Source organism: Lathamus discolor, chromosome 12, assembly GCF_037157495.1.
Source record: "Lathamus discolor isolate bLatDis1 chromosome 12, bLatDis1.hap1, whole genome shotgun sequence".
Lineage (NCBI taxonomy): Eukaryota > Metazoa > Chordata > Aves > Psittaciformes > Psittacidae > Lathamus > Lathamus discolor.
In genome coordinates this window covers 6,518,432-6,532,162 of record NC_088895.1, presented here as the reverse complement: position 1 = coordinate 6,532,162, position 13,731 = coordinate 6,518,432, and the positions used below count along the sequence as shown (strand labels likewise).

General features: G+C 37.8%; 1 protein-coding gene across 3 annotated transcripts in view; it reads right to left on the bottom strand.

Annotated features, from left to right (window-relative positions):
- Window positions 1–13,731, bottom strand: part of LOC136021010 (septin-2) — a 36,702-nt gene that overhangs the window by 12,568 nt on the left and 10,403 nt on the right. For all 3 annotated transcript variants that reach the window (XM_065692752.1, XM_065692751.1, XM_065692753.1), the window contains exons 6-11: window positions 10,247–10,381; window positions 9,674–9,791; window positions 4,457–4,558; window positions 3,510–3,655; window positions 2,397–2,480; window positions 1,803–1,860 (exon numbers count right to left, since the gene is read on the bottom strand). In XM_065692752.1, the coding sequence (XP_065548824.1) occupies window positions 1,803–1,860; window positions 2,397–2,480; window positions 3,510–3,655; window positions 4,457–4,558; window positions 9,674–9,791; window positions 10,247–10,381 (643 nt within the window). The remainder of the gene's footprint in view (window positions 1–1,802; window positions 1,861–2,396; window positions 2,481–3,509; window positions 3,656–4,456; window positions 4,559–9,673; window positions 9,792–10,246; window positions 10,382–13,731) is intronic.

The window sequence follows — 13,731 nt, the reverse complement described above, 5'->3', positions numbered from 1 at the left end:
CTTGGGACAACAGAATGAAAAAGTTAAAAATCTTTTTTTTTTTTTTCAAGTTCTAACCTAATCCTCTGCAACTTCAGCAGCAGTTATTCAGAGGTGATTCATCCCAGAGGAAACTTCCAGAGACTGTCCCCTCCAAGAAATTCAAGAGGCCCTTTAAGCCATGTTGTATAAAATACATTACATACATATCTTTTAGATACTGTATACACTTTCACAGAGTGGCCAGAATATAATAATGTGCCTGACAAGGGAACATTTCTGCCAGTTTCCAGGGGAAATGGCTATAGGATATTCTTTAAGATGTAAGACTGAAGACGAGCTGTCCTACAAGGATACCCAAGTTTCTACTTAACTACTTGACATATGCAGTCTGCATAGTTCAAGTAACACGAGAAACAGCTATGACTTAAATTCTCGAAGTCTACTTCCTGAATCTTGGAATCACTAAGAAAGAAAAGGAAAAAAAACAAAAACCAAACATATTCTTTAAAAATGCTCTTGACATTTCCAAAGCATCTGGTATTGCTGGTGCCAGCTGATGGTGTGCTGTGGATTTGCACTCACATCAATAACTGGGAGGCATTTAGTTTGTGTACAGAACCCTTGTGAAGTTCCACTCTCTTAAGTGCATGACCAATAAGTGTGCTCATGTTCCTGAAATAAAGTTATACAGTGATAAAGATGCAGCCCATTTAACCACCAGCAATACCTATTAGTAACTACTACTTATGGTGATAACCTGCTGCTTCTGCATTTTTTTTTAGGAAAATTTTTTGCTATTTAAGTCACCATGCCAGGGTTAGCCAGTAGCCAACCAGGGTTGGCTATTTTTAAATATGGATGTTATAAAGGAAAAAGGAAAAGCACAGACTAAAGTAACTATATTCCAAAAATTTCCATGTATGGGAGTCAATCTTTCACCTCAGAAACACACAAAAATGCTTGTAGTTTATTTCTTACTCCAGATCACTGCATATATGCATTGATCTTTTAAGTCATGCCTTCTTGCATTTATGGACTTGGATCCAAGCTAAATTGGATGAAAACATGAACAGAAAAAAAAACCACTCTTCCAACTGGCAGCAAGTCTTAAGTTTTCACAATGCAAGCAGTCATAGGCATTGGCAGTGTACTACTTGAATTTAAATACTAGGCTAAAAATTCTCAGTCTTTAGAACTTCAGCATTAAAATATTATGTTAAAAGGCCCAGTAATAGTTTGAAACCAGCATAAGAAATAAAAGATGGAAAACACCAAATCCATGAGTTGACTGGTACAACAGAAACATTACGAATTTTGCTGCAAGTCAAAATTAAGGTTAAAAATCCCATGATATAATTAATGTGTGTGTTTTTTCACACTCAACAACCTTTTTCTACTCCATAGCCACAAGATATAAGAAATTTACTGGTAACATGCTGATAGTAAGCCATGCACATCTGAAATGACATTAGAATATCAGTCTACCCCAATGCACTGTTCAAAGCAGCATATGTAGCTGACAAACATAAATTGATTTCAATATTTAAAAAATAGCAACTATCCTTCTGGAAAATTAGCATACAAACTGGAAGTGATAAATACCCTGCCCACAACCAGGAGACCACATGCTACCTACCATCCACAGTATGCAAGCGACTATAAACAAAACACTTTGTATGGGCAACTTGCATGTTCAGATTAGGTCTGTCATTCTTCACAGCTCCAATCTTGCGCTCTGTAGGCAGTAGCTGACGTAAATACTGAAGTTGGAACATAGCATACTACATTAAAGAGCAACAGTTCTAGAAGCTCCCTCTTACCTCAGCCTCTTTCTGCTGGAGGATTCTATCCTTGTCTACCACTTCTTCTTCAACAGGCCTATTGAACAAAAGAGCGCATCAATGGTATGAGATACAGAAGTAAAAATCTTAAAGAACAGATTCCAGGCTCATTTCAGCTAATGTAACAACAACAAAAAGATCTACATGCTTCCGCACAGAGGAAATTCAGACATTCTTAAACTTTCTTAAACCTGTGCATCCTTTTGGTAATAAGCTGTCTTTATCTCATGTTCCTGTTATTCATTCTCCATTTCTAAAAATTGGATTTCTTCACTGCTACATGGATTTTTTGCTGCTTACTCTAATCAAGAGATATCCTCCACTATCCCAAAAATCAATCATTAAAAAAGCTGTGTAGGCTATTTCCTTCCTTCTTTATGATCAAAATGGTTGGCCAAATACTTGTAAAGTGTTACTGGGGACAAGAATAAGTTGCTGTCAAAAAAGATGCAGCACAGATAGATGAGAAATGACTATTTACAGGTGGGATTAGTTAGGAGGAAGAGCAAGGCCAATGTCACAGTGGTAAAAGAGACTGCAACCAGCAGAGCCCAGAGGCACACACATACTTACTTGCCAGTTCGTTTTAGTCTCTCCGAACGGAAGTTTTCATAGTGCAGGTCTTGGGTCACCTCCTGCAGGTCCTGCATGTGTGTTCTGGAAGATGCAAAGGGCCATTGAATACTTTGTCCTTGCCAAAAGGAAGAAAAACACCCTTTTATCTTCTATTTTTGTTTTATATAATGGATGTATCTACTGGGAAAATAATCCTTACAGACCATGCCTGCTATAAAGCTAGCCAGGGTTCTGCTTTCATGTTATTGGTCTTTAAATCATACTTCAGCGCCTCCCACCAGTATTCTTCAAAGACTCAAAGTATGCTGTCCTGTTCTTGCTCACCGGTTACTTTATGGGAGTTATTTATACCAGTCTCTGCAGCATTAAAAGACTTGGGGAAAGTTATTCAGAAAGATTCTTTAATTCCTAAAGTATTTATTGACTTTTAAGTATTCTTAAATATAACTTGTAACTGAGAACTAGGTGGAGCTCCTCGACTCATATAACATTTGACATTGCCTAACAATTTCCAATTGTCAAATGAGGAAAAAAATGCCTGCTGCCAATGACCAGCAGAGGGCAATGCCTGCCCAAAGGAGACTGAAATCAAATCCACAACAGAATTCAATTTCAAACAATAGCGAGGCATCATACAAACAAAGAAAAAAAAAAATCACTTATAACCATCTACACAGGCAGAATAGCCATTATCAGCTAAAATCATAAAGGGGCAGGGTATCATATTCAATAGATTTCCTATATTGCCAAGAAAAATGAGCTTTGCCTTTAGAATACTCTTCACAGTTCAATCAATCGCTTTGAAAGGTATTTTAAAAGCCTCTCTGTCCTACTCAGTGCACTGTAAGAAAATGCCAATTTATACATAAACCCATCAAATCAGTTCCCATAAGGCATAAAAACTATCATGTATATCTGGCAGTGTAAAAGGCAAAGTTATTTTCCCAAGTCAGAGAATTACAGCAGCAAAACAAGCTGCAGGGGGCTCAAAAGTCGCTTACAGAGCCACCAGAGCTCGTTCAGATTTAAGGAGTTCATGTTCTTATACATCTCCAGTCATTGTGACAGTTACATCACCACAGGAGATGGGATAATTTTACCATTACTCACACCAGCATTGTGCGCAGTTTAAGGAAATCATTGTGCTCTGGATTTTCAACTTCAACAACGCCCCAGGGATAGAGACGGCCTCTGATCTTCTTCCCTTTCACCTCAATAAGTTGATTGGATCCAATAACAGCAAAGGGAATGCTCGCCTAGTTGAGACAGAGCAAAACAAGTTATTGTTTTCATTTTTGACTGGTTACTTTGTTTTGTGATTTGTTTTCTTTTAAAGAAAGCACAAAACGTTTTAAGTAACAGACAGGAGAGGGGGAAAGAAATGCTGACAAAGGCACTCTACTAAAATCCTTCCACATCCAACAGATCCTATTCTAGGCAACGCAAACCCTCATTCTTAACACCTGTAGTTCTGTTAGGATCAGTTTGTCTTAGCAGAGGCACGAAAGGAAATGACGCTTTGCTTTAGGAACACTCGACTGTTGTTGGAGTACAGTTTGGGCATAATGTGTCATCTGACATAACATCATGCATGGAAAAGAGCCAACAGAAACATACTTCAGATACAGATTAAAGTAGCTAGAGGGAGAATTTCAGATACATTCCTCAAGCACCTTTGCCAGTATCACAGCACAAAGAGGAAATTACTTCAGTAAAACCTTTATTATCTGCTCTAACAAGAGGAAAGTTGTTAATTAGTATAGTAACCATAACACACGGACATTTGCTTGCCTGTTAAAAGGTCTGAGACAGAAAACAGATTGCAAATCACATTTCTTCGTGAAGAGTTGCTTACATTTAAAACAGAAAAGAATAAAATCACAACACGCTACATTTGGAATTGTGAAGAAGCAGAGACTGGAATCAAAAGGATTATAATTCAGTCAACATCCAAAGAAAACTTCAATTTTCAACACAGTTTCAAGGAATAAAGTATCTTTAAGCATACTGTAGGCTTGAAGAACTACTACAGCAAAACAATACGGAGCAAAACTTGCCTTTAGAACTCTGGTTTGTTCTTTAAACTCCTCATCTTCATCAGAATCTGCATCAGGGAGCTGATAAATCCTAATGCCATGCTCAGAAATCTCATCCAGAACCTGAAGTTTACAAAAAAGGAAGAATAATAAATTCTTCTTTCATCACAGAGGTATTAAGTTAAAAATACATACATTTGATTTACTAGTTCGTCACACCTAGAAAACTCAGGATGCTTTTATGCTGTAAGCAGAATGCTTAGAAATAATCATGAGCAGCAATGCAGTTTTAGAAAACATGGCAAGTAAATCATAAAAAAAACCCAAAATGGACTTACACGGGGCATAATGCAGAAGCAGGCAAAACCAATGTGAAGTTAATATGAAAAAATAAGTAAAAACGATGAATTTGGAGGTGTCAATTAGTTACAGCATCAAAACCATACAGCCCATGTCAAAGTATATTTCTGTGTATTTGTTAGGCACAAAAATTTAGAAGACAGTGCCTCTTGAATCAAAAACCACAAAAACTTGAACCAGAGAAAGTTATTCAAAATCCACTAAGAGAAAAACCATCCAAAACCAGTGTTCTTTATTGCCACTAATGTCCGAGATTAACATAAAAAAATGCACTATTCTGTATTCCTGTATACATTCTTTTCCTAATGAAATCACTGCAGGGGGGTAAGCAGCTAGCATAATTCCAGGCCTTTGGCAGTTTCAAAAGGTGGTACGAGTCAATCCTTTCCTCAAAACCGAAGAGAATGCTTCTGCTGCCATACTACTCAAAATATTTAAGTCAGAAATCCCATCAAATGTACTGACAAGATTTTCTTTCTCTGCAGAAAGTGTAATGGTATGAGGAGAGCATGAAGAATGCCGAGATTCCACAATAACTCTCTTCAAAGGGATCTTGACTATCTCAGCAGAAGGTTAACTCTGCAGACTTCCTAGATTAGTATTCCCTAACCAGTTGCAACTGTAACCCCACAGCCAGCACCTGAACCAAGCAGCAGCACTACTGCAGCAATGAACTCTTACAGTAGATAAAGTCTGAGCAAAATCAGGATGGAGGTTGAGGTAATCAAAAACATGCAGGAAAGCCTATGTAAGGACTTGTGCTGTCATTACTACATATATTACTGGACACTAACTGGATAATAGAAGTCTTAATAAGCCTTCTCCAGAGCACTGCAGGGTTCCTTGATCCTTTGTTGTGATGGCAACTGATAGCTACAGTACAAATAAAACTTAATCCAACCAGAGCTTGATTATCAAACAGCTGTTTACAATAAAACAATCCTTCAGACCACTGGAAGAGGAATGACCATGTATGAACCACAGCTATTCCCATGACAATATTTTCCTGCCAGGTATATAAACATCCCACGCACTCACACACGCGCACACACAGAATAAAGTGTTAGGAGCCCCCACCTACACAGAGAGCAATACTTTTGAAAGAAAAAAGAAATCTGGGGATAAGTGCTGCCAAGAAACTATCAACAGTTACATTCACCCAATTACATCTAAACCAGTGCAGGTTGTTCTGTTTGGCAAAATGGAAGATAGCTGAATTATCACCAAATGATAACAGAAAATGCACAGCTGGGATAGGTGGGGCAGCACTGCAGTGCGATGCCTTTAAGCAGCTGCAGAAAGCAAGAAAGCACATTTAACCTGGCTGAGATCTTAAAGATAAAATGCGAGTGAAACAATAACGGGAAAGCCAACAGCAAGGGGTGCTAGAATAATATATTACAGCTGTTAAACCTAGTGCTTTCCTGAAAGGAAAAAGAATTGCAATAAAAACAAACTGTATTTTATGCTCCTAACAATGTAGCAGCATTTTGCTTCTTCAAATCTGAATTTTATTGGCCTCAGAGGGTTCTGTGTTCCTAAAGATTAGCCTTCCCATGGGAAATGAAAAAAAGAGTCAAAATATTAGTTCCCCTCTCATGAAGTCATTCTTTTGAGCAGGTTTCCTTAGCAGCCGTGCATGGCACAGCCTGTGAAACTGCCTTGCATTTCTTCCCACTCAAGAGTTTTAAAAAAGTAACTTTGAATTCCAGAAAGACCAAACAGGAATTACTCCAAGCTGGGTTTCCTTTGCAAGCACCACAAGCTGATCTTGCTGCAAGCGGCAAAACAAAAACATTTTACTTTAGATTGATGGCCAAATGGCTGAAACATCTGAAAAAAAAAAAAAAAAAGACTTCAAGCTGCGTCAGCAGAGCAGGATTTTGATTCTTAGTCTTGATTAGAGATTCTGTCAGCCAAGATGCTTTGAGTTAGAACAATATACAGTAGCTAGACTTTCAAAGCTTTGGAACCACATTATACATTTGACTTAATATAAACTCACAGTTTGTAGAGTGACCTCTGCCAGAAGCACAAAAATAATGAAGACGTGTTTACCTGTTTCCTAACCACACCCTCAGTCTACAGCAGAAGTGCCCTTCATATCACTGTACTTAGCCAACCGGTAGATGTGGTGTCCCTCTGAAGTCCAGACTGTTCTGTAGACTAGTTAGTTACAAGTAACTTTGCTCGAACTAGGAAGAACTAGACATGGATTAGCACTGAATATGGTCAAGAGAAGTTGCCTTTAAATTAACCTGTTCATCACAGGATATGTAAACTAGGATTCATCTCCATCTTCCATAATAAAACCTACATTATAAACCCTCAATCTAACATCACTTACAGAACTGTACTGAAAACCAAGCCATTCCAAATCCACACTGGGAAACACATTCACTTGCACTACTGCCATGTTTCAGTTAAAATTCAGCAATAACACCACCCAGAAGCAAATGTCAAAAGCAGGTGCACTATGCTATGCTTGACCCTAAGACCCCAACATCAAACGGCAGATAAAAGCACAAAACAATTACAGCAAGTACTGAAAGCTGGTAATAATATGTTGTTCTTCATTTCAACTAGGAATTGACTTTGTGAAAGATGACTAGCTAGAAGCTATTTCTATCAGTTTATTTTATGTATTTGAAATGACAGAACATTCAGATTCCCAGAGAATTATATTGTAAAATAATGAACATTACGCTTAAATGCCTGCTTCAAATCTGTCAACATCGTTCTGCTATCAAATGCTGAATGAAAAAATAAGTACCTATGAAAACTGAGCCTGACGTACACTGCTGAAAGATCAAATACAGTTTCTTTATAAAAAGCAGCAGCTCCACAAACAATATTACCTTTAGATAAAAATCTTTCATCAAGTCAATATAGCCGCTGAAAAAGAGAAGCAATAAAACCAACTGAAGCAGCCACATCTCTGGTTTGTTGTTTCCCTGAGTTCTTTCAATTTCCTCACAGTACCTATAATCTCCTCAGTATCTGTGGAACAACAAAACAAAAGCTACAAAGCCTGAACAGAATTATTCCCTGGAAGATCTAGAGGTCCTTTTTAAACCAATGAATGACCTTTTTTCCTTCCTCTTTTCACCTAGTTCATCATAAAGCTGGTCACTTCTGTATAAACAGCTCTTGCCACCTTCAGTGAATGCTTGTCTCCACTGCAGACAAGGTTCAGCCAGTCACAAGCACCCTCACTTTAAAATTCCTCAGCTAGAGGATTTATTCCATTTCTCAGGCAAGTTTTCTTTATATCACTGAGCTTTCTATAAACACAACAGCAATGACAGCAGTACCCCACCTTGCCAAAATCGCAGCTGTTTACACGCCTGCACAAACCACAGTCACACCTTTGTGACACTGGTCCACCCAAAAAAAACCCAAACAAATCCTCTGAATTTAGGCTGAGATCAGCTAGAGTGCTGGTCTCTAAGCATGATTTTAACTACACTATTTTCCCAGTTAAATAAAGCTGTACTCCCTCAAACAAAACAAAAACACACCCTCACACAAAAGCCCTGGGAATAAAGATCCAATACCCATTTCTAAAGGACTACTGAAAGCCAGAGGGTCATAATCAAAATGTTTGTCACATCCTCAGTGACAAATCAAAAAGTGGTAATATAAAATGATATGAAGATGTAACATAAAAGCTGTCATCTTACCATGAAACAAAAGTTTGCAGAGTCTGGCGCAAAGTACAGGCTGCATTTCAGAAGTACTAATTATCTCTATACTACTCAAGGCATAAGTTATTAAACTTCTAAAAATTCACAGGCTTTGTAGGGTTCAAATCTGTTAGACTTTACAAGTGAACGTACTGGGCTGGAGGCAACAGAACCTTCCTGTGGTCTCAAATTTTACTAAGCCACCTCTTAGCATAATAAAGTCTCACCATTCCTTTGTTTAACAAGGTGCATGAAGTCAGTCTGAATCAAAGAGGATAAACAAGGGAAGATTAAATATTTACATTCCTTAGATAAATTATTCGGTAATGAGATTAAACAGGAATTAGATTTAAGGTAAAAAACTTGTACAGCCACAAATCTGTAATTTATTTCTGGAGAATTCACTACAATGTCTTATTTGGCAGAGGCTGGGCTGCCTTGGAAAGGTTTGACAAAAAAAGCCCTTCCAGACAGCAAGTAAATCTTCAACGCAAAAAGATTAATTTTAGTACCACTGTCTGGGAAGACTTTCTCCACTGCAATCCAGAGTACGTCCTTGTATTTCACATGAACAGACAACTTAGTAGGAAAAACGGATACATTACATAAATTTTTCCGTAACAACGGAGCTACAAAAAGCATCCTGCTAATATATTAGCCCAACTATCCTGCCTTTACATTAGGGTTTTAGTTTGTGCCATGGGTGCACTTATGAAGCAAGTTTCCAATCACCTCGACTTAACCATATTTTGCTACAAACTACATAGCACAGAAAAAGCACACAAACCAAGTTTCTTTTGGATGAAACCAAAGATATTATCTCAGAACATATCTAATGCACTTCCATGAACAATGGGCATTCAGTGGACTGGACTAAACAAGAGCTAGTCTGAAACATCTCCATCACATGCACTTCAGGATGACCAGAACCCTTGTTAAACAGTTTTGCTCAAAACCTGCTCTATTAGGGCACACTGCATGCTAAGACAGATGAAGCCAAGAATGGTCAGGTTCTCAGCAAGTGTCACTGGTAAAGCACATCACTCTGCAGTGAAGATTTCCCAACTCACACTTCCTGAAGATTAGGTGTTTGGCCAATACCACTCACCCCTCTTCTGTTTGAATTAACTTTATAATTTGGCTTTAACATTTTATGGGTTGCACTGCTCCCATGACCAAGTGTTAGACCTACTCTTCTCTTCAGCCTTTCTCTCTCCTTCAGCGTCAGTGTGTCAGCCTTGGCAATCACAGGGACAATGTTGACTTTTCCATGAAGAGCCTTCATGAATTCGACATCTAGTGGTTTCAGCCTGGATAAAAAAAGAGGGGTGGGGGGGGTTGTGGGGGTTTGTTTGGGTTTATTTTATTTTTTAACAAACAAAATGCATTAAAAATTATTTCAAGTATCTACAGAAATAGTTTTTCCAGAATAAATTAAGAGCACTTGCTTATCAGCTTGGTTGTGTAAAGGTTGAACTGAAATTAAAATTATCACTATAAGATAAATAGGATATTACAAGCTCTTATGTTTCTGAGTGATAAACAATGTAATACTGAGTGCTTCAAAACAATATTGAATGCCAAAAAGGGGACAAAGCAGAGGAGAGCATTAATCCCCAGAGACCATTTTAATTGCACTGGCAATCTGATGGTGTGGGAAGTAACACAATTAACACTAAAGTTAAGTTTCCAGTTCAAGTAATGAATGAATTTATGAACAAGATATAATGCCCTAAAATACAAGAGCTCAGGAGCTTTCTCTTACCCATGTCCAAAGGGAGAGATGAAGTAAAAACAGCAATGGACTCTGTTGTCTATAATGTGGCGCCTGTTTAGACCGCTCTCATCATGAAGGTATCTTTCAAACTGGTTGTCAATGTACTGGATAATTGTTTTGAAGCTGTGATACAGAGGGAGAGGGAAGAGAAAGAGAAGCATCATAGATTAGCTTTAAAATAATAAAGAAATAATTATGAAAAGTTAAGAACAGGAGGAGAATCATACTTTTATTAAGAACAGTTGTTACAAAAATTCAACTTCTAGCATTGTATCTAGTACTGAAAGTATTTTGATAATGCAAAAAGATACTCTGACAGCAACCACTGAGTGTTTATTCATGCCTAGAGCTACTTTAAAGTGTTACTATGTCCACTGGATAAAAAAGTTACAGGGCAAGCTCAGAAAAAAAAGCACTCAGAGATGAAACAAAACACGCAGGAACAGAAGATTGATACTTTTTTCTGGTTTTGGGGGTAGGGGATGAGGAATTGTTTTTAAACCAACTGACAAATGACATATCCAGGATATGCTCTTGATTTACAGCCCTGACCTAGAGCTAAGTTTCTATAGTTACCTATGAAAATTCGGGTATTCAAGTCTGCTTGAATTACACACAAACATATTTGTAAGTCATGCACACAAGAATCACATGATTTATTAAACTATTTTTGTTACCTTACAGACTCTTACTCTGTTGGCAAAGAAAAACAATTCCTGCTTAGTTCAAGGCAATTTGAAATATGTCCTACAAAGATGTAAAGGAACACAAAATTTGAACACATAGATGAATCAGACACAAAGAGCTGTGACTAGAAAGAGAAAACACAATGCATTACTAAGAAGATAGCTTTAAGATATTCCAGATCATCAAGACACCTGCAAACAACATTAATATAAAAGGACACTTTATATTAAGTGCTGCTGGAAAAGGGAAATGAACACACTGATGAAGATAAGATTAGGTAGATGATTGTGTGTCATGGACATATCTTAAACGACTTGAGCAAAAACTGAGCAGAAAACAGAGCTTGAAAAATAGTATTTCTGTTGTTGAGAAAGTGCAAATTTGACCGGAGAAATTTCAGGAGGAAACATACAAGAGAACACAACGCAAATACTAGAATTAGTAATCTGGAAAAGGAACACATAGAATGATGGCGAATACCGTGACAGCAAAGTTCAGCCCTGGGCTGCATGGCTATAATGAGGATAATGAAAGGAAGCAACACGAATGACGGAAGAGATCTTGGAGGTAATTTGATTTTCCAAAGTTGAGCAAGCTTTTGAATCTAGGAGGAATAAATACATACGTACACAATTATATCTGCAAGATTTCTAGGTCATACCACAGAAGACAATGCAGCAAGACATGTATTAATACTGAGTTTTGACCTTAGTGCTGCTTAAGTCTTTAAGAACCAGCATCTAAATAGATAAATATGTTGAAAAAGGACAATAGGGTTTATGCTCCTGTTGACCTTTGCTACTCTCCTCTTAGCTGGTGAAAGGTAACGAGACTGAAGACATACAGATATTAGGACAGAAACCAAGAACAAACAATGGGAAAGCAACTATCACACATTTCTCTGGCAATGTAATCAGTTTACGTGCAGTTTTCTAGCTCTAACAGCTATAATTTTCCCTATTAATATGGCCTTAGTGTCCTGTACCTCCTGACTTCCGGGAAACACCTGGCTTATACCACTGTGCTACCATTACTTATGAGATAGCACATCCTGTATTGTAAGAGCAAACAACACAACCGTTGCATTTAAGCCCACTGGGAGAAAATGAGCATTACCAAGCTGTCAAAACCCACAAAATCAACTTAACATAAGCCAGTAAAAAAAAAGAAAGATGGCAGCAGCCAGAAAGGAGTTAAAGAATGAGCTGTGACACCGCGACCAAGATGAAATGAGGCCTATGATATGCAATACCTAACAAGTTAATATGTAGACTGGTTTTGTCACCCATCCTTTTGAGGCCAGATTTGATTCAAATCTGTGCATAAAGCAATCTTTTTTTTCCCCCCTCCTCTCCTTAGGTCCTTTCTTATCTGTCTTATGAAAGATACTACTTTAAGGACACACTTCTCTCATGATCCAATTGTCCACATGCATGGAACAGCCATCCTATGCTTCAAAACTCCTACCATAAAGAATTTTGCTATTCTCCAAGCACATGCCTAAACAGATACAAAAAGCATTCCCAGGTATAGTTTGATTCCAGATTACAGAACTCAAGCTGGCATGAAAGCTTCATACAGAATCTAAAATATGATCACTGTATGTAACTGCAGTTAACATTCACCTTTCCTTATGGGCTGTTTTAAGTTCAATAGCGTTCAGAAAACAAAAAATAATCTACTTTAGAGAATTCACTGTACTAAATCTAGAACTCATTTCCCAATCCAACACTGTTATTCTTCTAATCCAGGAGGCCTCCTGGAGAAACTCCTGACAACAAATAATCCTTGCTAGCACTACTTCTGTGATGGCAAGGACATAAAAAGTTGACCCCAGCTCCAATCCTTGAAAGTCAAACTCTAAAATTAAGCTCTTTCGTCAATGCAAAGCCAGAAACCAAAAGACATAAGAAAACCTACTCAGAAGAAAGATGTTTGAAACACTCTCAGCAATTGCTGCCTCCTAACAGACATTGTACCAGTTTGATTTACCCCTGTTCAAAAATAACCTTAGTAGAATTCATCACCCTGAAGAACAGTCTGTCTGCACAAATGACAGCAGTCCCAAAGAAGTACTTTATAAAACTTGGATTGAGATCAGCACCATCTACTGGTTAACCTCAACTGCAGTGAACACAAACATAAATTCAAAACCACAGATTTGCTGCTTCCTCTGAACTAACAAGGAAGGAAGGTAGTTGCACTGGGTCAGTCTTGACTACAGTTTGAAACAAAGAGTCCATCCATCCAAGTCCCTATGATATCCTGTAAAGACTTTGTCAAAATGATATTCATCAAGGCACAAACAACGTCTTTTCATGCGATATAAGAAAACAGGACTAGAAAGACATAACTAAAACAAACTGTGTCTTTTTATTCTTTAGTATGTAGGTACTATTTGTTCCCATAATATATTTTTATGTTTAAGATTTGTCACAGAAAACTACGTATAAACCAGTAAATTGTTCTACTGGGTCTGAATCATCATGAAATAACTGTTTAGTAAGCCTCTAAAAAAGAAAGGGGAAAAATCTGAACATGCAGGTCTCTATGAAACATCTTAACAGAATAAACAAAGGGCATTAGAACACAATCAACAGGAAGAGCTCTATGTAACACAATACATGGGCTGCAGTGCTCTTAGCTCCAGCGGAAGGAAGCCCCAGTCAACAGAGCACAAAATAAGCAAGGCCATGCCGCAGTCCAGAAAGATGCCTTCGTGTTACTCTGAAAGATCCCTTTCTTCTCAACTTAATGAAGTAGGAAAAGTGGGAGGAAAATAAAAA